Source organism: Passer domesticus, chromosome 7 (assembly GCF_036417665.1).
Source record: "Passer domesticus isolate bPasDom1 chromosome 7, bPasDom1.hap1, whole genome shotgun sequence".
Classification (NCBI taxonomy): Eukaryota; Metazoa; Chordata; class Aves; order Passeriformes; family Passeridae; genus Passer; species Passer domesticus.
In genome coordinates this window covers 43,710,280-43,735,400 of record NC_087480.1, presented here as the reverse complement: position 1 = coordinate 43,735,400, position 25,121 = coordinate 43,710,280, and the positions used below count along the sequence as shown (strand labels likewise).

At 40.6% G+C, this 25,121-nt stretch overlaps 2 protein-coding genes across 2 annotated transcripts in view; one reads left to right on the top strand and one right to left on the bottom strand.

Annotated features, from left to right (window-relative positions):
- Positions 1 to 5,511: 5,511 nt before the first annotated feature.
- DPH5 (diphthamide biosynthesis 5) lies at positions 5,512 to 24,742 on the bottom strand. Its single transcript, XM_064428093.1, has 7 exons — positions 24,290 to 24,742; positions 20,948 to 21,072; positions 17,606 to 17,714; positions 8,749 to 8,869; positions 7,803 to 7,842; positions 6,629 to 6,732; positions 5,512 to 5,753 (listed from the first exon to the last, which is right to left on the bottom strand). The coding sequence occupies exons 1-7, from the start codon at positions 24,422 to 24,424 to the stop codon at positions 5,530 to 5,532; spliced, it is 858 nt and encodes a 285-aa protein (XP_064284163.1). The 5' UTR covers positions 24,425 to 24,742; the 3' UTR covers positions 5,512 to 5,529.
- Positions 24,637 to 25,121, top strand: part of LOC135305012 (uncharacterized oxidoreductase ZK1290.5-like) — a 44,788-nt gene continuing 44,303 nt past the window's right edge. Inside the window, exon 1 of the mRNA XM_064428092.1 lies at positions 24,637 to 24,771. Within this exon, the coding sequence (XP_064284162.1) occupies positions 24,687 to 24,771 (85 nt within the window). The 5' untranslated portion in view covers positions 24,637 to 24,686. The remainder of the gene's footprint in view (positions 24,772 to 25,121) is intronic.

The following is a 25,121-nucleotide window of genomic DNA, read 5'->3' as shown; positions in this document are numbered from 1 at the left end:
TGGACTTTGGGTCTTGTTTTTTCTGGGGCCCCTAAACTTGTAAGTTTTTGAGGGTTTTTTTACTTAATAAGATTGTGGTACTGGAAACCCTGTCATGTCTTCAGTAAAGCTGCTGAAACCACTGCTCATTCCCATAAAACCAGTGTTATCGGCAATTGGAAACTTGTTTTGTAGACAATGTCACAATGGCTGACATGCTTCAATATAATTGTATGTTTGTACAATTGTTTGTACTTTGCAAACTTAATGAACCAAACCATATTGGGTTTTCAAAGTGCCTTTTATATCAGGAGAGCTATTTGCCAGCATTAATATGGAGCATCAAAGGGTTTTACTACTTTTACAAATAATCTTGTATGCAGTCTGATTATTTACTAGTGGTGTATGCGGGGGGGTTGTGTACTTACATAACTGTAGATGTTAGACTTCCATTATATTTGCATCTTATCAGTCAGAAAAATTCTAAATGTAAAAGACAAAGCTGTTGTGAAGAGACTTGCTTCTGAGACAAGCTGGTATTTTGTTGCACGTATTGTGAAAATTATTTTAGTCCAAATATTAGATTTAACTCCAATCCTTAGTCTCGTCATACTCTTGAGAGTAATGAGACATTACCTGATGTTGCTCATGTTCAGTCACTTAAACAATGGGCAGTTGAATGAAGATGCTGGTGATGGAAGCAACGCTTGAAGTTTTTTATTTTCCAAATTATGTGGTGGAAAAAAAATAACTCTTGAAATTGTGAAAGGTTAAGTCTCCTTGATTTTAATAGGTTGTTATAATTTTTATTAAAGTCATCAAGTTCAAGTTTTGCCTTTCCAAATATTGAAAATAGTTGTTTCTGGCAGTTACACCTGAAATGGAAATAAGGACCACTTCTCATGCTGTTTTAGCTTATGCTTTTCCTAGGCTGACAAATCTTACATCTTTGACAATTTTACTGCAGCCTTGTATGTTTTCATAGGGGAGAAAATTCTCAATGCAGTAACGGTTGTTAGATTGTTGTTTTGTATGTTTTTTTTTCCAGAAACATTCTTCTGTCATATATTTTCTAGCATTTGTAATCATTTTACTCAGATATCTGAGTGTCATTTTCAAAAGCAATCTGCTGTGTTTGGTATTACAGATGATAGTTCCACTGTGCTGTAGTAGATCACTTAGTAATGGAAGACTTTTTAAGAGGACATTTTACAAACAGAACATGGTGAACTAAAAAGCAATACAGGCTTTTTTCTGAGAAATCATAGCTGCCACTGATTGGTATGGATTTTATGTTTATTTTGGTTAGAGGTAATACTAAAATCAAGGCCCTGAGAAGCTTACAGTGTCCATATAGTAAGTGCTAGGCACTATGAAATTACTGAAGATTATTTTGCAGAAATAGTTTGTTTGCCACTGATTGAATCCATCACAGATATGAAGAGTTTCTTACATTCATTCTGTTGTTCCTATGTAACACCTGATTGCTTTTTATGTGAAAGCACACTTGCCAAATTTGATGGTGGTTCCTGAATTTTCCAGTTGAGATATTGAAACATGAATGTTGACTTTGTCCAGATCTTGGGGGTGTACTCTTGTGCTTAGAACTGGAAACTGGGTATAAAAAATGGCACTACAAAGGCACCTATAGTATTGGTTTTAATCTTTGCTGTCTCTTCCAGTCTTCAGATCCTTCCATTGCCATTTCCGCTGCTGTTTGCTTTCCCTGGGGACGCAGGCGCAGTGCCCTCCCAGCAGGCTGCATGTTCCACCTCTCTTTCCTGGCCTCCTGCCTGGCACTCTCAGGCTCTCTCCCTGCCCCACCTGGCAGTGCCAGGCCCAGGGTTCCTGGCTGCAAGATGGAAGTTACATGGCACAGGGTGGGGTGCAGGAATCTGTTGAGCAGATTGGAGTGCTGCAGTTTAAGATACTCTGTGCATGTATGTTCAGAGAAGGTGATGAAAACCCCCTTGTGATTACAGGGTGGAGGTACTGTTTTGTAGTGTGGTGCATACAGACTGCTGCTTGCTGGCTGCCAGCAGGACTTCCTCATTTTTTAAGAGTTACTATTACTGCTATTTGAGGCTAGAGAAGATCAACTGATATCACTTTATAGGCAAGCACCAGACAGATTCATTGCAATTGTGTCATGATCCAAGAGTAAGCTTTGGTTTAAGTGATCTTTACACCAGCATGTTTCAGGACTGACTGTTCCTGGACTTGTTGAAATGCTGTAGTGCTGCCCAAGTTGCTGAGCTTGGCCTCTATTGTAGCTTCTTAATGAAAAGACAACTGCTACTATTTGTTTCCAAGCGAGAACCTGGCAGAGGGGCTGTTTGTTTGATGGTGGAGATGGTGTTCTTTTAAATGCACACTTATGAAACTTTTCTTATGGAAAATGGAATAAAAAAGCCTATAAGCCTGTTAAAATTACACACCAATTTTAATAACTTTTAATTGTTTCTGCTTATTATGATTTAGCTGATAGTTGGATGCATATGTTCAACTCTGAGTTTTCTAGCCAAGCATTATGTTTAAACATTTACAGTAAGAAATCTATCATTTTTTTGTCAAATATAATTGGGGATAGTGTAGGGAAATCAGATTATAAACAGACTAGCCTTTTTAGGCTTTCTGAAAAAGGATAAGCATCACAAAATTCTACAAACACAGTGTATGACATGTTCAGTCAGTAACTGCAGTCACATGTAGTATGTCAGTAAACAAGGGACATCTGATATTTTTTTCACCTAAGGTGATACTTGCTCAGGTTTTAGTAGAGTACAAACCATGCAGTTGAAAGCAAAAGCGCAGCTTTCCTTACCCTGAGAGCCAAAGCACCATTATTTGTGTTTTGCTAATTACTTAACACTGGCTGCTTATGTAACACTTTGCTATTGACACTTTATTGGAGATGCAAGGCAGGATTTAAACAAAGACTTGTGTGAATGACTGGCATCCAGAGATGGGTGAATGGCTGCAGATCATGTGCTGAAACTCAGCTTGCTAGTATCCACTTCTGAATTTGGAATCAAGTTTTCAAAGTGTGGTTTTCTCATGTTTTCAGGTAGCTGATATTTACTGTGGGACAGACTGGTCTGTCTTTGTGGGTTATTTTTTTCTGTGACTGAAACCCGTAACTTAAAACCCTATTCCTGTTCCAAAGACCAAGCCTGCAAACTGCATAATTTTTACCACACCTACAAAAAAATAAGATAAAACAAATGTTACAGAGTGTCTGTATGAAAATGCCTCAGTGTTTTTTAGGCTAAATAACAGTGGAAGAAAACTTCTCTTATGAATATGCACAGTAAGGACTGGTCCTTTATAGGCTAATCTGGTAAGTATACAGCTCTGGATAGACTGGCTCCTTTCATCAGGGGGCCCCCTACAGAGAGCTGAGTTACTCGTGTGATTTGCTAAGCTAAGATGAAAAGCAAATAAAGGACTTTCCTTTTTATGTAATAATCCCCACTAAAGCAAAAGTTCAGTTGCATCATTAGTAAAAACTGCTGACACTATTTTTAGACAAAAATTGAAGCTGCTACTACTACTAAAATGGACCTTAGTGACTTAACATTTTTTAAAAAAGTATATTAAGAATGTTAAGCTGGGTTTAAAGGTGAAGGAAAATTAAAGGTTTCTCTTTTTAACTGTTTGAAGTGAACCTGTTCTGGGAATGTAAACAAGATACAAGAGGAGAGAATCTGCTGCTGAACTGCACTTTTCCATCATCTGCACACAGTATGCAAACAAGTTGTAAAGTCCGTGGCTTTTCTTTCGCAGTGCAGATCGCAGTTGCACAGTGCAGATTTTCAGTTGCATGCTTTTATAAAATGTAAACCCTTATCTTTCTTCATGACACAAAGTTTTTAAATACCAGGTCAGAGCAACAATTTTAGTTAATAATTAAACCCTGTCCTGTTTTCTCCAGCAGCCATTAGATTGCTATGATTCTTGATTATCCCACTCCTTTAAGCAGGATTTTTTTTAATAATCTCTCTGATCCTCAATACTGACTCAGTAGCTAATTCCTCCTTTACACTTCCGTGAAAATCCCTATCTGCAGGTTGCTGAGGTTCCCTTTTGGATTTGTCCCCTGTTCAGGCTTTGTTGCACTGCCCATCCCTGTGGGCACTTCCTTGGCCAGACACTGCTATAATGTGAAGCGATGCCAGCCATGCTGGGCCTGGCATGCCAAGACTGAGTCTTGCTGTGTGCAAATACTGCTCAACCTACTTGTCTGTTTCAGTGAGCCACAAAAGGTTCCTGCCCATGTGGTAATTTGGCTCAAATAATGTGTAAAAAGAGCTGGGTATTTCACTTCCCATGTGCATTGGAGCCTCTCACATGTATGCTGGGATCTTGTACAAGAGTTAAGTGAATCACTACAGTATCTTGGCTGAAGTGTGGAATAATGTGAATGAAGCAATTGCCAAAATCATTCCTGGTAGCATACAGCATATTGCTTGCCTTTTCCTTTAAATTACAGGAATTACTCTTAGCAGTGAGCTTCAGTTCAATAGCAAAGTGTGTCAAAGTACCTGTGAAGAAATCTGGCAGGTAACACAAGGCAGCTCACTAAAATTCTGAAGACGATGTATGATTTTGTTCTGGAATGCTAATGTTAGTAGCTTAGCCACGGCTTGTCCCAAGTGCAATATTAAGAAATTTTTAATGTAATCTTTTCTACTTGAATACAGTCTATATAAAATGTTAAGTATCCTATATTGCTGAAAAGATATGGGATCAAATTTCTTTCCAATAAATCTTCAGTTTAAAAAAAAATATGCATACAGGTCTGCTTTGTTTTCACCACACTGTGAAGAATAGTTGAAATAGCAACCACCATCATCTACAAACTGATTTTAAAGGGAATTCTTGCAGTCTGCTGAGACTTGGCTGGAGGTTAATTGTGGTTACTGCAGTTGAGTCTAGCCCTTCATAAATGCTAGCATTAACATATGAAGAAATCCAGTTCTATTTTAAGTTGCAGTCTTCTGAAGTAAGAAATTCTGTGCAGCTTCTCCCCCTTTCACCAGCTGTCCAAAGGCAAAGTTCTTGGTTTTCTTTGATTTAGACCATTCTCACCTACCTGTGTTTACTCTCCCAAGGCAAAGATGGACACAGACCTAACAGGTTTTGCACACTAATGTTTTCTATTGGTAAGAGAACTCCTAAGTTTCTGCAAAATTTAGCATCTAATGCACTTAAACAATGCAGCAGATTTGGTTAATGCACTACAGCAAGTGATGCCACACAGACACCTGGTACTCTTCTAATCCTAGTCAGCAGCCCAAGACTGGTGTGTATATCAATGATCTGAATCAAAAGTTTAGAAGTTTCTGGAACTGTCTGCAGGGTAGAATCTGATACCAGCAGGTGCAGTTTGCAGCCTCAGGTAAAAGCAGGTCCATGTTCCTGCAGTGTTGTCTTCTGAAGCAATATAGAGTCTAACTACAGTTAGACAAGTCTTAAATAGTTGCAGCAATATCTTTATGCTGTTATGCAATTGAAGATGGAATAAAAATGTAAATGCCTCATTTTTATTTAAGTAGTCCTTTGACATGCATTATTTTCAAAAGTGGAACTATCTACAGAGAACAGTTTAAGCATTTCCAATTCCAGAGGATGCATAGTGCCTGTAACAATTAAGGAATGTAGTGGAGCACCCAATTCCACAGTGGACATCTGCTGTAGAGTGCCTGAAGCAATCTTTTCATCTGGAGCACCAACACGAGCAAGGCCAACACAAATCGTGTTTTCGGTAATTTCTGTAGGGAAGAAGATGAAATGTTTAATTTATTGACTAATGATCCTATCATAAGGGAAAAAGTACTCAAAATGCTTAAACCTTAACACTGCTTTCTTCAACTTCCAATTATTATATTAGTGGAGTGGCCTAGAAAGAAACTTGCTCTTCAAAGAAAATAAAACTTAAGGATGTTGATAAGGAAGAATTCATTCAGGAATTGTGTTCACTTTGAGGGAACTGCTGCTTCTGATTCATTCTATGTAAAGGATAAAATTAAGGGATTTTCATTTTAATTGTATTGAAGGAATAAACTTTTTAAATGAGGAGTAGACCTAGAAGAATTAGAAAAAAAATCTGTGACACAACTGCCTCACCTTTATTAGCTGCTGTGCTTTTACCCTTGGTCTCAATAAACGTTTCACAGTTTGCCCCTGACTAGTGTTAAGAATTCAAGGTGAAAATCTCAGCTTTGCATCTTTGGGTTAACCTAGATTCCTGCTGGTGTTCACACAGAGCAGGGTGTGACCAGTCTAAGTAAAACAACTGAGATTTTTTTTGCAGCTTGACCAATCTAAAATGTTCAGAATCCTTCTGCCTCCTGCAACTCTAATGGCTCAAAGAGCTCACAGTTCCACATGGATAGAAACAGTGCAGGGTTTCCAGACTGAGGCTTTGACTGTAGCTCCAGGAGCCACCAGTGCACCTTCACTGATGCTCACTGAACTGTGCTGGGCTCAAGCTTGCCTAAATCCATCTCATGACTAGGATTTAAGGCAGCCCAAATCCACTGCAGAGCAGAATTCTGGGAGCCAGGGAGGGGAGTGCAGTTCAGAGGCTCATCAAGAGGTGTGACTGGAGAGGGGTGGAAGCAGAACAGAAGCAGTCCAATCATACCTGGTTTTTCTCCTTGCAGCCTTCTGTTTTGAATAATGGCAAGAAGCTGTTCTGCAGCTTGATTCACACTCATGTAATGCGGTGGCTCGTAAATCTTTCTTCCTCTGCAGTGAAGGAAAAGCAGAGAAATTTCACATATAACCCATTTTGTTATCCCCAGCAATCTTACAGCTTATTTCAAGACCTCTAGACCAGCAGGTTGAACTTAAACAGGCCCAGGCTCTCAGGCTGGGTCTTTTTAGACAAGAGTGGAATTTTTAGAGAATACAGAAATCTGTTGTGCTCTCACCACACCTGTGAAACAGCTGGGCTCCAGCTGCCAGACCATTTAGCTCCTAAAAGCAAATTCAGCTGCTAGAAGCAAGATGCAGGTTTTTGCAGCTACTCTTGAAGGATGCATTAGACTTAAATCCAAGGGCATACAGCTGTTTTTCTGTTAAAGGCCCTGTAGACAGATGATTACAGACTAGAAATATATCCTTAAATGAAATGGTGCTTTCTTTGCCAACTGTGGATTCAGTCAAACATTTTATTTTGAAACTCCAGAATAAACAAACCTCAATGATACTGTGAGACTTCACAAATGTTAATTTAGACCAGTTACAGCATGTGTACAGAGGAGCCATTTATATTCACCACTGTGAAAACATACAGATTTCAGAGATGAGTAAGATGTGGCAAAAGTTTTTTGAATACAGTTAAATGAGCACAAGAGCATTTTCTGTGTATTGCTTATTTAACTCTTTAAAAAGGGTGTTATGTATTCTGCACTTTGCACTGTTCTAGCCAATGTACAAAGAATAAAATTAGAACACTGTTTCAGATATTAATCTGTTTCAGGAGGTGACAGAACAGTAGAGAAATAACACTTCATTCACCAAGAGGAAAGCCTATCCCTTTCTGACTTAGTGCTTCTCACAGGAACAGTTACAAAAAAGATCATGTTCTGCTGCAACTCCATTCAGTTACTGTAAAAAAAGCCAGGCCCTATTGCAAGGAACAAAGGAGTTTCACTTCTTGTAAGAAAAAAAAGACAGTGGCCACCATGAAGCATGAGAGAAGAAGGCAGGTAAGTTCAGTATTAGACTATGGGCAAAGAACCTTTGCTCCTTGTACAAAAAAACCTTTGTAAGGGCAGTGTGTGTTTCTATGTATTTTCAAAATGGTGACTCACTTCATGAGGTTCTCCAGAGACTGCTCCTTCACTTTAATATCTGTAGAACAAAACACATTAAAACACAGCTTTCCTACAAGCTTCCCACTTAGTTTTCTATATAGGTGAAGCTTTAACAACATTTTAGCTATTATTAATATTATAATATTATTATATTTAACTATTAGAATATGGATCACACTGTGCTGTTTCATCTGTTAGTTAATGTCAAAATCCTGTGACTTTATGCATGTGATTTCACCCAACAATAGGGCAAATTTCACAGATTTCAGAGCCAAATAAAAATCCTGGTAAATATACAAATAGGCATATTTACCATAAGGTAGTTAAATACCAGCACATTTGAGCACACCAAATTACCCTTCAATTATGAGCACATTATGTCACAGAATGTAAAGCAGTCTGACTGCTCGACAGTGATTACATCACTGCCATGCAGGAACCTGACTTTCATTAGCACTTCCTTCCTGTCCCAATCAAAATTTAGAACAAGCTTCAGTTATGGGAAAATAAAAGGATTTGGGCAAAACTGAAATAGAGAAGGGGTCAGGTAGGTAAGACTCTGCACAGCTGCAATTTTATGAAACAAATTGACCATAATCTTTCCAAGAGGAATCCAGTTGGATTACCTGTACTCAAACACCCCTCTCCTCCCCCCAAAACTGTCACAGAGAAAGCTGGATGTTTTTAACCTTGAATAAGTATTCCTTGTTACATAATCAACTTCTAAACCAAAGTGACTCAGATGAAAGGGGTTAAAATGCAAAACCCCAAGATTGTAAGTGCCCAGTTTACCACACTGCTTCTACATCCATAAAGTCACTTTCAGTTCAAAAGTTTATCAGCACTAACCTTTTTAATGCCTCATTTGCTTATCTGGTCATCTGTTCAGTTGGGTAAACACTCAATATATAGACTAAAAGGCAGGAGAGTGGCTGCTGCTCACCAAGTAAGCACAGGGTGTGCATTCCATTCTGCCTGTTCTTCTCAATCTTGTCAAAGAAGCTTTCTGGCTTCCATGTATCTGTCCAGAATACTATGGAAACCGTTTCTCCAAAATTGTACAACTGTAAAACAGAGCAAATGCAGTAACACACATGAGCAATAAGAAAAAATAAGAGCATGCAATAATGTTAAAGGCCATGTAATGAACTACCTGTGAAGTTTTACTGCATTCACCTTTCCAATGCATAATTAATAACTTTCTATTTCTACTTTCTATTGATACTCACTTCTGAAATCCTTTTCAAGGCAAAAACTTTGTAAGATTAGCATCAAAATTATTATTTATGATTTCTTACTTTGGCTAAGGATTTTTTATTTCTTACTTTGGTTAAGGTTAGAAGCTTGGAATAATGCTATAATTTAATGTTTTGATTCTACTGATTTAAATGGCATTTTGCTGCAGATGGAAGCTCTAGCAGGCAAAAGAAGTTAGTCTAAGGAGATAGTGGATATGAAGATCTGAAGACAGATTGTGCAGGAAGCAGAGAGGCACAACATGGTTTATGCACATATGGAAAGAATATTGCTAGGAGATTCTATGTCAAGCAATACTCACTGATTCTAATCTCAGCCTTAACACATTTATTACTGGAAGTCCCTCATCTTGGTGAAGACATTTGAAGCAACAGTCTTGCCAATCATCTCTGGTGATGCAAAAGTGAAAGTCATATGTAACTTAAGGCAGTATTTGGCTTGGAAATAAGTTTTTGCCCTGAAATAGGGGAATACCATGCATCAGTTTTGGTCTATTTAGCTCTGGACTGGGGCCACCCCAGATGGATTTTACAGCTTGCCTGCTCAAGCCCACCAGAGAAAAACAACAGCTACACGGATTATCCTTCTCACTTTCTCTGTACTCCTGGAAGGAAAAGCTGCTTTTCCAAGCCCATGAAAGGAGACAAAGGCACTGTGTGTGCTTTGGCAGAGGACCCTGTATAGAAGCAGCTCTGGCAGCCCTGTGCCATGTGGGGATTCCCCTATACATACTTCTGTTATTGTGGCATTAGGCTGTGGCTTTAACTCCTTTATGCTGGTAGAGCAGAACTTGAATCACAGCAGAAACATGTTTATCTTCAAAAGCTCAAATTTTAACCATCCATGCTGATAAAATTTATTCAAAGGTTCCTGGAAGGTAACTTAAAACATTTCCTCTTTTAAGTATTTCATTCTAGCAAAAGGACAAGAACATACTGGGTACATTTCACAACCTAAAGGTTCTTCCAGTAAAGTAAATACAGGTTGAACCAAATAAATTGCTCCTGATGTAACTTTCCTGATGTTAGCTATTTCAAGGCTGTGTTCTAGAAAATGAAAAGAAAAATCAAACAATGCTTTGCCTATTTTTCATGTGGCTGCCTAGAACTCATTCCCGTTTTGTCCTACATCTGTAGGAAAAACTATTAGTACAAGAAGTTTCTCTTTCTCCCCTTCACTGTTACAGTATCTGGGAGCAAAATACTTTTAATCTCCCTGGTAGCGTTTCTGCAATCTTCCAGAAGTGCTGCAAAGTCTGATACCAACCTAAGTGCTCCCCATCAGCACCTGAAACCACTGCAACAACATCCCTAAGCAGCAGTCCTTGTTCAGGACAGAAAGTGGCCTCAATTAATCTTAAATCTTACCTTGGCCCTTTGGCATTTTGATAAACCAAGGAAGAAAAACTTCCACCTCTGCCCTTTAGGAAAGTATATGCAGAAATGGGGAAAATGTCTGAGAGGTATTTTGTTGGGAATCAGAACTCCTAAACCACTCTGCTACATGTTAAGAATGAGCTGGACATTCAACTTTATACCATACAGTGTCAATTCTGATTGTTATCATTCCCTTTTCCATTACTCATTACAAAGACTCTCCATCCTCTTTGACAACAAGAAGGTAACCAAGCTATCCTTCTTCATACAAGCCCTGCCCATCATTCACTAATCTGTCCTTTGTTTACTGGGTTTTGCATTAATACTGAAGCCTGGGTGTCAAAAAAGAGTAAAATATTTTTGTCAGAAATTGCCTGTCTATTCAGTAGACCTTCAGAACACCTTCATGAAGAATTGATACCACAGAAAACTGTACTTAGTCTCAAAATAAAGATACCTCTTTTCTCAGCACCTGGAAAGCACAGAAGTAGTTTTTACACCAGTAAGATAGAGTAGGACATATTTTATTAACCTCCTAGAAATTCTTTTGCAGTTTATACCCCTCTACCAACTAAACTTGTGAAGAACAGATTTCCTAAGATTAATGTGCACATATTCTTACTTTAAATTACAGGGGGAGGTGTACTACTTTGGAAAGTCCCTGGTACACCATCAATTGGAATGCTGAGGAACTGAAGTAGTAAGTGGGATACCTCTATTGTGCTTGAATACTTATAACCAATTACCTTACAAACACTTCTACTGACACAAACCAATTTTTATCTCTGTATTTTATTTTATCTCTGCAGATGTGTGACATTTAAGCAAACATAGGAACAGCTCTTCACCAGGGCAAATCTGCATTAAGAAGGGCATGACTGTATCAGATCTTACACTTTAAATGCTCTCCCTGTATCTCATGCAGAATTCAATTTGTTCCCAATTTAGTTTCCTCTGCTGTGCTCTAATTTCCACCTTTTGAACTTGTATATGAAGTATCTGACTTTCAAGGAAAGCCTTGCAGCAGAGAGAGCAGTAAATGCCAAAAACTGCACTACTATCCTAAGGATTCGGGAATTACAGAAGACAGCATCCACTAAAGACAAAACCCACCGAAACTAAAATGCATTCTTTCTGCCAACCATTAAAGGCTGCAGAGGGTCCCAAAATTCCAGGAATCATGCTTCTCACTGAAATAGAACTGCCTGACATGTTTGTTAACCAAGGAGTGTTAAAACACAGCCAAGGATTACTGCCATGCTTTGAGACTGTTCAGGAGTTGAAGAAGATGATGAGCTGAGATTTGCAGAGATCAGGGATCAGCTGTACAGTGGCTGGCACAGCTCTAAAGGGAGGCAACAGTAAATGAAATTTCACAGCCAACTTGTGTGTGCTGCACTCTGCATGAAGCATATGGGGTTTAGGAGTGGGCAATGTGTGGTCTGTACAAGCCCCAACATCTCAGGCATCACACTTGCAGGTTTGTTAGAGTGCCTGCATTCTGCTCAGGCACAAAAGTGCCAGAATTTCAAAGGGGTGCAGTAAAATGGTTGGACAGATATTTCCTGTTTTCAGCTTGGAAACCAAACTTCTTACCTTCTCCTCAATGCTCAAAAACATCACAGAAAAGTTTCAAAAGGACATTTTGAAAGACCTCAGTCTTTGGAAATACCCCTTTCTCTGCATCCTCCCCCCAAGCTCTAACTGGCTTAAGCAAAACTGTGCACTCAAATTTTGCAATGCAATAGCTCAGGTCAGCAAAGGAAGCCAGCACTCTACTCTGAGGCAATGCCCTGCTGCTAGAGTTTTCTGCCTCACAGAATACTGCAGAAAGCTATTCTTCAACTCACAGTTACATCACCTCAGAACAAGATATAACTTCCTATTTTATTTACACACATTATATGAAAGAATGATTGACAACTTTTGGTGCTTCTTTTCTTCGGTATTTTAACCTTTCTATTAATGCTATTTCTTAAGCAGAATTGATTGCAAATTGAGAGGCCAGAATGAACTGTGAGAGAAAGTACCATGATCTCACCTTGGAAAGTCTTCATGCAAGTGGAATTTCAATGCAACTGCTGAGCTACTTTGTTAAAGACCAGTCTGAATGACATCAGATAACTTGAAACTATCCTGATCAATTGTCCTCACTTGAAATCGTGGTGTGGTCAATAACCACAAAAATTTAGGGCATAAAAGACGGAACAAGCTGAGACTGAATAGGGAAATTAAAAAAGGAAGATCCACCATCGCCTCTAAAAAGTACTAAAGCAAGCAGGAGAGAAGATGAAAAATAATATTAAAGGTCAGTTGGCCAACAGCTGCAGAGAAACCAAGAAGTAAACATTTCAAAACACAGACATCTATTTTTACAGCATCTTTCCCAGAATTATTGCTGTATCAGCTTCAATGGTGACACAGCAATTTTCCACTTCTGAACCTATCTCCCTTCCTAACATTTCAAACATCTTCAGAACTAGTCTTCCCAAAAAAAATAGTTACTGCATTCTTCAGACCTGCCACCATACACAACCAAATACCTGAGACCCCATAGGGGTGACATGCTACAGAGCCATGTTCTAGTCACAGGTTACTGCAGATAGTTCTCACAGCACAGGTGAATTATGGAAATTCAGACTCTTCTCAGCCTAATCACAATCCACTGGTAGAAACTAGGAGGCTTTTTCTCCTAAGACTATTCCTCAATGAATTTAGAGAGTGCAGAGCACCTTGCATTATCCCAGGTTACTTCCTGACAGATCCCAATGAGCATACCCAGAAAAGCTGAGGGAAACCCACTCCACAAAATTGCAGTCTTCAGAAAGCAGCTGTGACAAATCACATAAAATCAGTTGAAGGGACTAGCACATTTTGCTTTGGCTGCCTCTTGGATCTGCTTAGGAAATAGCCACTCCACAAGCAGAACAAAATTCAGCTATCAAAATACTGAGAAAGCAAACTTGCACAGGAGAGGATTCGCCCCCAAGGTAATGTCACCTTATCTTTAAAAACCTCCTGAGATTCTTTCTGCCAGTATCAAGCAATGTTTCCTTTCTGCCCTGAAGGTGACTTGGGTTGCTAATATGAAATGAAGATATCTAAAAGGAAAAAAAAAACCCCAAACCTGATTAAATAGATGTTTCTGGTTCATGTTTGCTAGTGACAAATGGCACTAACTTGGACAGCAATTGTGATTAATGAAATAGTGTGACCAGCACTGATTTAACTTTTAATTGGCTTGAAAAACAAATGCCAACTTCTTAAAGACTCAGAAGCTGTTAGTAACTGAAAAAACAATCAGTGATGGAAAACAGTTTAACAGTCAGTAATTTTGTGTAAAGTCCCTCCTATTAGAGCAGAGTGTTTTTGAAGATTAGGGCACACAGAGAGGGTGGGACTCTGAGGCTCAACTCCTGCAGCTACTACAGGGTTTCTATTTGACTATGAGCACAGAAATTAATGATAGCAGCTTCTTCATTTTTAAGAACACTGGAAATGTACTCACCTGTTAAGCAAAAACTCAAAAATAACACAGTAAGCATTGCTTTTGCATTTAAGTGACCAGCTGCTAGCAAAAAGGCTATTTTCTATTTTATATCTGTAATGTCTTACAAGAATTAAGTGGACTGCAAACAAAACACCTGAGATGTGTCACTGAAAGAAACAAGGGCACATGCAGATGTTTGTTCTGAAGCTATTCAGCTGGAAAGTGGGTACATGTCAGAAGAAAGGCAGCTCTTTGCTGTAACATGTTTTTTTCTTAGCTACCCAACCAAATGCTTTCAAAACGAGCAACACCATTCAGAAATGAGCATCTCATTTTAGCCTTTAATCTCATCCTGTGACTTGCCTCCAGCTTTGCACTTCAGTTCTCAATCTTTTTTCTATACGTTAATGCCATGATCTCAAGCCATTTCAAGCTGCATCATTCCTTCACATGCACCACAGGTCAGTGTGATGCAGAATCTTCTGGATGTGTTTGACACCAGCAGTTCTACCTCAAGGACACATTACCAACACTGGGTCAGAGAGAATTCTGTCCTGAGAGCACCACTCTGGCCAGTGACCTTCCCAAACCAACCCAGATGTCATGCATATTAGAAACGAAGGAGAAATATGCAAATTCGAGATCCTCATTTTCCTGCCTCTTTATTCTAGTGCTAAAAGCCTTAGCAATCAGCCCTATTCTGAAAAACTGAGAGGGTACAGGTTCAGCCTGTGCTTCCCTGGCAGTGTCAGCAGATACCAAAGTGCCTGACTGTCCTCACTGGTGGTTGCTCCCCACTTAACAGGAGTGACAGAGTGACAAACACACCCATGTGGCAGACTCCAGACAAGGGAGGTGAACCTGCAGAGAACATGCTAAGAGGCACTGACACAGAGCACGTTTCTTGGCTTCTCTCCCATAACTGTATTCATTTGTTTTTAAGGGAAAACAGCTTCTTCAGCCTTGGAAAGAAAGTATCTGTTACAGTGAAGTACAGCAAAAACAGTGTAAAAGAGAGAGGCACAGCAAATCACAGAGCCTTATGCACAATCAGACTACCACTTTGCCAAGTTATACTATCGCAGCACAGTTTATCAGACTGTGAGAGCTTCCAAGAAGTTTAACTTTCAAAATTAAAACCCCACTCTTTTTTTCAGTATTCCAAAACAGCTTCACTAATTCTGTTAAATGAGGAGGATAGTTTAAAAAAGTATTTGAAAATAGATATGAACCCCTCTTTATTATCTGGCAAGAACTACAACTATGGAATGAAGGTAACAAACCATCATGATGCTGTACCAACTTCACTAAATCACTGTACAGGAAAACTGCACAGTACCAGAATGTTGTTGGCTGCACAGAAACATTGCTCTGATGACCAGAGATGTTCTTTTGTGCCCAGACTGTGCTCTAGCTACATTTCAGACGGCCTAATCAGCAGTTACAGCTCGCTACGCACATGGCTCTCTGAACGGCGTATAAAGGTGTTTCCTGTTTTTCTCTGCTAAGAAAGAGAGAGGGTTTGTATCACAATCAGATTAAAACAAGAAAAAAAGCAAAGCCTTTTCTGTGGTGAAGCAAAAGAGGAATCCCTCCTAAATTTGACAGGAACTTTACAATTTGAGACACAATAACTCCAAAATTAAATTGATAGCAGGAGACAGCCACGGAACTTAAAGGTTTTGAAAGAAATTATAAACTTACAACACTACTCTAGCTAATCAAAGGCTGCTTTTTTGTAAGATACACCTCACTTGCTGTTTATGCCAGTAAGGAGCAATCAAGACTTAAATATACAACTGGTTATATTCTGCCTGGTAATGCAATTACTATTTCCTAAAATGCCTTATATGACAGCAGGAATGTGGACTCAGGAGAAGGCTGCCCCTCCCAAGCCAGAATGGAAAAGGGGCTAATGCCAGACTGAATAACATCACATTTCCTTTATGGTCTGCTCCCTTCAGCAAGGGATAAGGAAACAGCAATCTAATCTCCAAAACTCTGCCTACGTGAATAACCTTATGGACTGTTTATACTGAGTATAAAACTGAGTATACTCACGTTAGGTTTCTGGTCTTTTTTTTCAATTAACCTAAAAGCTGTATACTGCTCCTTTCTGTGCCTGGCTGAATTGTGGGGGAAACAAACTTTCAGAAAACTTAAAAATCTCTTTGGGCCTTGCATCTTCCTCCCTAACGAATGTAAGAGAATAGTAAAAAAGAGAGAAACTACTTGTCAACAGTGTGACAGCAGAAGCAAACTTTGCACCACCATCAAGCCAAAAGGGGAAGGGTGAGCCCCAACCACAACTCTCATTCTACCCACCCCTGCAAGTGCATTCATGCGACAGCTGCTGTCTGCCATGTGTGTACATGCAGATTTTAGACACCAAGAAGCCTAGTTCCTTTCTGAAAGATAATTTTGCCCAAGTCTTGCAGCAATAGGCAGGTGTCATTAAGAAGGTGCTCACAAGAAGAATTATAAGGAGTGTGAATGCTGTGCAGCATTCCCTTTAACACTAGCTAATGGGACAGGTGTCACTGCATTGGTCTAGAGCCAGGCCACACAAGGTGCTCAGATTTCTAATCAAAGCCAAAGATAATACCCAAACTCATTGACACAGATTTTCTGCTGTTGGCCAGCATTACTATTTGAATGGAGTTTGGAGTATTGGAGTTAGTCAGTGGAAATTTGAATGTACCAAGTGTTTGCCAAAAGTAAAATAGTGTTCTTTTGTGTACTGCTAGGAAGGAATTCCTCCTTCAGTGATGGAAATATATTGTTCAAACACCCAACCTGTCTGTAGTACATTTATACTCCTGTGCTTGCTTTTGGCATTTGTAAAGTGGGAACTTGGTTTTGGGGTCCCATACACAGGGAACCATTCTGAACCTTGAGAGGCAGATTCTATGTTAAAGAGATGAATGAAAACAAGAGGGGGAAGCTTCATCTAATTTATCTGTGATTAGTTATAATTTAAACACTGCCACAATACATTTCATGGAGTAAAAGTGATAATGAACATGTGTAAAAGGAAGTATTTTCTTGGGGAACCACTTGACCTTCTCTACTTTAGCCATTCAAGATGCACAAAAACTGTCATTTGTTTTACTAGTCCTTGGCTAAGCAAATCCCTCCTCCCTCATCAGATGGGCAGAAAGTAGAGAAAGATCAAATTTATTAGAGAAAGAGTGCATCATATTCAAGACTTTGGAATTATGATCTGAGTTGGACATACATGCAGGCTTGTGCATGTATTTATTATATGACAAGATCAGCATAGTTCTCTACATGATAACAACCTTATTTAAGAATAAACTTATCAGATATTACCTGATACCTGATTTTGCCATCAGTAGTAGAAGGAAGCCAAGATAAGCAAAGCTTTATCTGTAAAATAATTTTAAATACCAAAGGCTCCTGGGGCAGAAGGAAGTTAGAAAGCAGAAAAGAACAGAAGTGTTACTATTCATTTTCATATGAGCTCATCAAACAGGGCTTTTGCTGACATGTGGCATGCTAAAAGGAAGAGTTAACAAATTCTAACATTATGTGTACAGTTGGTACAGATCTTCAAAGTTGGAACTGCAACATGCACTGCCATAGCAGTAGAAGAGCTCACCAATTCTAAGCTTAGCAGTTGTGAAACAAGATATATGCATATATAAAACTATTACCTGTAAACCACAGCAGCCCACTGCATTCATTATTGAAGCATTATGAATGACCTTGTAAGGAATCCCCAGTTTTACTGCACGTAGCACTAAATCACTGTGTGTTGTGGCCCTGTGGTAAGAAAAGGAAGAAATTAAACATTGAAAACATGCTGTTACAAAGTGTTACTATCACTATAGTTTGTTTTGAAATAAAATTAAATCCTTCACAACAAGGACAATGCAGAGGTGGAAAAATGGGAACAATATCTTAGTGGTTACAGGAAAATAAAAACTCCAGTAAGGCTTCCATATGTCATCTTCCTCAGCTGAAATGCCAGGCATCCTCAGTATGGTACAGCTCTTTGCAGTTTTCTGGCATCATTAGAACTGTAACACTGTTACAATGTTACTTTATAAAGTACCCTTGGCAAGTATTTGAAAAGGGAACTTCCATGTATTCTTTGTCTTCTGCAGGTGTCTGTTGAATATGCATTAAACTGTAAAGGCCAACTCTGTTTGGCACAAACTTCCACAAAACTCCAGGATTTCATTTCTGGCTGCACAGCCAGGCCCTCTCCCATCTGCACCAGGGTGTGCCAGGAAAGCCCCACACTCAGACAAGAACTCTGAATGGACAGAGGTGAACTGCACATTTACTTAGAAAACACATCCTCAGACTGAATCAATTTTTCTAATATTTAATCCAGATTACTCAAATTAACAATGCCTAAATCTGAGTGATAAGGCTTATTCTGAAAGAGTTAAGAATATTGAAGTTTCAAACAGAGTTAAGTTCAGCTCCAGGTCTAAGGCTCAATAAACACATTGCAGTGATTGACTGCTGCCAGAATTACTGGGTTTGCAGTTAAGCAGTTGAGATCAGAGCCTTTCCAAAATGGTCAGTACATACAGATTAGGCAAATCATATGTATTTTGCTTGTATGTATGCTTATATGTATGTGAAATATGAAAATGCACCTACCCCTTGCCTAAGTTCATCTGACCTGATCAATGACCTTAGACATTTCATTCCCAAGATGAGACCATACATTTCTGTGTAGCTATTGCAAAGAAGGAAGGAAAGAAATGACATATGGCCATCAGAACAATGAACTAGGAAAATTGCTTTCACCCTGGCCTTGCTCAGTTACTCTAACAGAATTCCCCTGGTTCTAGCCTGATAATTTTGGTGCTGTGTGTTTGACCAGCACACAGTCAGCAGATCAGGTGCTTCAGACTGGAACACAAATGTGGCAGCAGCTGGCAAGGCTGTAAAGATCAATATTTTTTTAAAAAATCAATTTCAGTGAAAGAAAAAAAATGAGGAATGTGAATTTGGGAAATCTGACACCCTTATAGAAACAGGCTCCCAGACCTAGGAGAAGGCAGTAAAATTATCTGAACCAATACTTTAGTTACTATACAAACATTGCTCCTGACTTCCAGAAGCAAAGGTGATTTAAGAATGTCTGCATTAAGAGAAGAGGAGACTGGTTTTACAGCCTTGTGTTATTCCCTGCATGCACAAAGGACAAGGAGCACTGGAGGATTTTGTGTTATGCTAATACCGACCAAGGGATCAGCTGGCTTTATTCACTGAAATTTGCCCCAGCCAGCGTTTTTTTTCTCCCTGTAGATCTGTCTATAATGACTGTAGCTAAAGGCAGAAGTGCCTTTATGGGCACTCAGCTAATACCAGGAAAAGTCTCATGGAGTCATCCCGCCACAGCCAAAACTACAGCAGTATTTTCTGTCACTGATACAGAGGTTAAGTTTTATGGGTAGTAATAATATGAATGTTAACACTAGCCTAGAGTGGTGGACTTTCCATTGTACTACTGAAGTTGTCAAGTTCTTGTAGCACATCCATCCATGGGTGTAACCACACACAGACAAAAACTTGCAGCGAGGATGACAGGGCACAGCCTGCTTTATCACTTTCACCATTAACCACCAACACTTGGCATCTCCTGTGGCTGCCAGGTACTCTGCTCACCTGCAAATATACTTGACAGTCTGTGATCAGCTGCAAGGGGCTTCTGCCCTCCCCTCTGGCCTCTCTTAGGACAGAAACATTCAGTACTCTGTCCTAGTAACCTCACAAGCCCCTAAATCCTTATGGTTCTATGTGAGCATAGGAGCAGTTCTAGCTGCAATAGTAAGAGCCAAGAACTAAACATTTAGAGAAAAGCAACTCATTCAAAAAGGGGAATTTTTAACAATAACATAGTATGTTAACCAGAATTGAAGTATTTTGACATTGAAACTAATGATAACTGAGGCAGATCAGAATACTGCTTACAAGTAGCAGCTACATTTCAATCCATGTAGTTTGTTTCCTTCATCTTGTGTGCTTGTATCAGTCACTGGATCAGAGCACAAGGGTACAGGTAACATGGCTCTACACTCTGCACAAATCCTAGTTTGAATATAAACATGGACTGCAAGTATAATCACTATTTCTGAAATACATGGTCATCTGCCCATAATTAATTTAATATGACATTCTATTGCCAATTGCCTTCAACCTGCATTTATATAAATTATCAGCTTTTAACAGATGTGCACATTGCTCCTTTTTTCATAAACTCCATTTTTTCCCTCACAAATAAAGTTCTCAGATTTCATTTTTCTTGTGCCCCTTAACACTGTGGTATAAATCTTGCATTCCCAGCTGGAGATGAAAAGCTCTTCTGCATGGCTTGACATTACAGATTGATGATGCCTGACCAAAGAGACAGAAGGAGATCCTTCTGGTCATAGAAAAAGCCTATACTTTCCAGCAGGAATAAAAGTGGAAACAAAAGGCCTAATAAACCAACAGGAGAAGACATTTATAATGACATAACTGATTTTAAAAACTAGCATATATTAAAGCAGATTATACAACCAATAATCTGTATTGATTCTAAAACTACTGAGTATAAAAGCTGCAGTTTATAAGTGTAAATAGCAACAAAAAGAATATTTCCCTAAAATAGCACATTTCCTATTTATGTGATAATGTAGAATTTCTTCAGTTAGCAGACAAATCATGAGGCAAAGCATTTGTTATAAAAGATAGCACAGAGAATAAAATGATAACGAATGAAATTATAAGTATCTGCTGAAGGAAAAATTCATACATCCTGGAGGGTCCACATTCCTATCTCTAATGGACATCCGGGCAAGAAAACTCCAAAGCAAGATAAAGTGTAGACAACTGTATCTCTATTTTTAATACAATAATGAATATACAGACAAAAAAAGTGTTTCTGGTCTGAATATCAGTTTCCTCAAAAATAACTACAGTTACACAGTTGGCTTCTTCCTATTGAAAAAAAAGAGTGATGAAGCTATAATTAAAATGTTCCTCTGTCTTACCCAAAAGGATCACCAACCACAAGAAATGCGACATCACAAACATCAGCTTCTTTTAAAAGGCTATCTGCTTCTTGTTCCACCATTTCTCGGTCAGCCAAAATCAATTCTTTTCCATAAAACTCTTCCTAGAAATTGAAATTAATAATAAACATCAAAATAAGACACTTAGGAATGTTTTTGTATGTCTGGGTGCCCACTCAGGAACAGAGCCAATGGACACTGGAATAGGAACTTCATTATTCTCCCCAGCAGCTTGCCCCATGTCTTGGAGAACCTCACCTCTGCTTGCAAGAACACCTGAGCTTTCCATAGAGCAGCTCCTGTGCTGACAAACATTAGTGAATGTGAACTTTATCCTGATACTGACTTGGAGTTCCATGCCTTCTGTGTCAGTTGAGGAGCTGCACCTACAGCAGCTCAGCCCCACCTGCACTGAGGGTCCCTGGGTGGACTCCAGGCAGAGTTAATTTAACTTGCTGCTGTAGGGCATCCCCTCTCCCAGGCTGAGCCTAGCTCTCAGGCTGCTTACAAAACTGGCACCAAACCAGGTACAAATACCACATTAGCTGCACCACAACCTGTTCTCTCACATTTTTCCTTAGTACATTTCAGCTAACCACATCTAAGGAATGACTTCATATTAATCCTTCGTCTTGAGTTCTCTTTAAGAAGTTCTTTACCAAGTATACAGGTAAACATGTATTTGATCCTGCCCTTAATTTTTCTTCAGCAGCTCAGCAATCATTGTGTCTCTTTGTACATTTTAAATGCCTTTATTTCCAGATTCAACTTCACACATGTAAATGAAACTTCAGTTAGTTCTAGAACATGTACCACACTGAAAACATCTGCCATGTTGTGTCACAATGTGTTCTACATGCTCTTTACATAATTAAAGTTTTTTTCCTGGGCAAAGACCAAGAAAGGTGGTTTTGTTCTAAGTAGTAGAAGTTCTAAGCAAATTTGTGTGGTATCATGAATATTAATAAATAGATAAAACCACTGAAGTCAGTTATCACCCAGAAAGGTTTTCCTCTGACTTCTGTGACTTCTTTGCCCACACAGAACAGTGAATTGACAAGAGAACTGTAATACCTGTACAGAAGTGGAGTGGTGCTTCCATAAAAAAATCCATCCCATAGTGAGAGTAATAGGTATGGGACCTCTGTAACCAGGCTACATGCCCTTTCCTGAATAGGAGTTCCTGCCCATTTTTGAGTAGGTTTTCCTGACTATAAAATGAGGATATCATTTTTCTCATGAAACAGACTGCAACCTGTACAGATTCAACAGAGAGGGGACTAAATAAATGTGTAAGCAAATCTTGCATCTATGATTCTGGACCATTGAAAGTCCCCTGGAGTAATGCTGAGATCTGTACTGAACCAGCTGCAGCAAATTTTGACACCCCACTGTTTTCACTAGGCACCTCAGCCCAGCTGCACATCAGCACAAGGGAGCTGGGCTGAGAGCAGAGCACTCCACAGCACCACACGTCCCTTCCCTGGGCTGCCACTGCCCCAGGCTGGCTTGGGCCCAACACTGTGAGCAAAAGCACACTCCAGAACAGACTGGGGCAGCCCCAGGAACACACCTTCAGTTCAGCTTCATCCAAGGGAATCTGTTTGCATGCTTTGAGACTGCTCCACAATGCTAATCAAAGCATGCTAAGTAGAGAATACATAAAAAGTAAAATGTAGACTTCCTGGGAGGTCACTGGGTCCAAACAGTTCTTTCCCCAAACTCAGGGCCAATTTGGATGGTCAACATCAAATGACTTTTAATATACATTTTAGGCCATCCCAATAAACAAGCAAGTCTTGTCATTTGAATTTTATGACCTGATTTTAATACCATCAACAGGGAAGGATTTCTGGGAAGTCTCTGCAAGCAAGTACCTGCTCTTGACTTCTTGAGAGTTTTCCTCTAACTTTTCATGGTGCTTAAGAGAGAATGACCTTCAGATTAGTAAATAAACTATTCAGCAGTGTCACTTGTATGGAAACCAGGCTGTATTATAAACACTTGGTTATTAACTCCTATATTCCCTCTTAGGTGTTTTAGGTAAGACAACATTTTTACTTTGTTTTTATTATCTTTTTATCTCATCTTTGGTATTTCAAGGTTTGTAAAACACTTAAAACCTAGAAATATAGGACACGAAAATATAAGAAATATAGGACAAGAAAACCCAAAATAACCAGATCAAAAGCTGTCAGCATCGTCCTATTATTCAGTGTTTTATTTGCAGATGGATAGGAATCCATTAATTTTTCTATTGATAGCAAATGCTCATTTTGAAAAGTAAAAATCTCCAAGTAATCCTTTCCATTTAGCAGTTTTCCAACTATCAAACAACCACAAAGAAGAACATTTTGTTTTGAATGCACTGACTAAAATTTAGATTGCTTCAGGGTACTGAAAAGAAACATTAACCATAGAGCGTGTCTTCACACGGCAGATAAACCAGCGATGCTCCAAATATTCTAGTCTACCTTGTATATGGAAACCAAGTAATGCTGATTACAAGTATAGGTCCCACATGCTCTATGCATCTGCAGTTCTGCATTCAGGTACACTATGGCCATACAGCAGCAAGGCCCAGACAGCACCAGCTTATTCAGAGGCAAGATCTCTGGTCTGTGGGCAGCTGTGCTATTTTTTTGGTATTAATTCAGCATTAAACTTCATCTTTCTATGACCATCTATGAACTCCTCAGTTACAATTTTCACGATTTTACTACCCTTGTCTTCCACGAGGTGTGTTTACTAACAAAAACTTTATCTCCACGTTGTCCAACAGCCCATCTCTGACTGAAGTGTGCCCGTTCTGGGGATCCCCACACGGTGAGGCAGCTTGGCCCACATGGAAATGTGGCACAATTAAACTGCTATTCCCAGCAGGCATGCCATAACACCTCAGGCTGATACAGAGGCACAGGCTGGCAAAACGTGTTTTTGTAGTATGACTTCTGGGTTGGTTGCCTTTTTTTTTGTTTTGTTTGGTTTTTTTGGTTGGTTGGTGTTTTTTTTGTTGTTGTTTGTTTGTTTTTACACAGATTAGAAGATTTCTAACCAAGTCCTCCAGTATCCCAAGGTTTGCACATACTGGTAGGTTTTGAGATGAAAACTAGCGCCAACAGCTGTAGGAAGGAACATTTTATTTTTGCCGCAGTCTTCTTGCCAGGTAGCAAAACAATTTCTCCTAGAAAACACGGTATGCGAAGGTCACGAACATACTTCTCCCGACAGCGGGCACCGCTACTTTCTGCCACGGCCCCCCAGCCCCAGCACGCCCCGCTCCGTGGCACGGCAGGCCCCGGGCCCTGCGGCCGGACCTACCAGCGCTTCCTTGCCCACGGTGAGCACGGACGTGTAGGCCTCCAGGTACACCCTGCGGCAGCGCCGCACGGCCTCCAGCCCCTTCACCGTGATGTCCTTGGCATCCCCCAGGCCCAGCCCCACCAGGTACAGCATGCTCGGCAGCGCCCAGCCGCCACCTGCCTCACGAGGGAAACCGACGCGGGCTCAGCCGGGGCGCCGCACGCCACGCTGCTCGCCGGGATCCTGCCTCAGGTCCGGGGACAGCCCGGTAGCCCGGTTTCCCGTCTCCCGGCCGCTCGTTTCCCGGCTCCAAGCTCCCGGTTTCCCGGCTCCTCTCGCCCGGCTCCCGGCTGCCCGCGGCGCCGTTGGGGCGCAGGGGCCGCCGGGAGTTGTAGTCCCGGGCCGCGGCTGGGTTATGGCAGCGGCGGGCAGGCCCGGTCCGGGCGGTGTCCCCGCGGTGCGGGTCGCCAGCGGCCACAGCATCCCGGTGCTGGGGCTCGGTAAGTGGCGGCAGGACCGCCCAGAGCCCGCCTCTCTGCCAGAGGCGTTGTGAGAGGGCGGGGGTCACCCCGCGGCCGGCCTGGCCGGCTGGGCAGGTTCGGCGCTGCCCTTGTCCCGCAGCCGGACTCGCCTCAGGACAGCCCGAGCGGAGCCTCCGGCCGAGCTGCCCGCGCGGAGCCGGCCAGGCCCGGTGCCGCTCCGAGAGCCCCGGTGCTGCCCGGTGAAGCTCCGTGCTCCCGCCGAATGCGAGCAGCCGAGGTGCTGGGCAGCGCTGTGCCCGCAGCACCGCTGCGCTGCCGCCCGACCCGGGGCCGTGTGCGGTGTCTGGTGGCTTGGGTGTGTCTTCTTA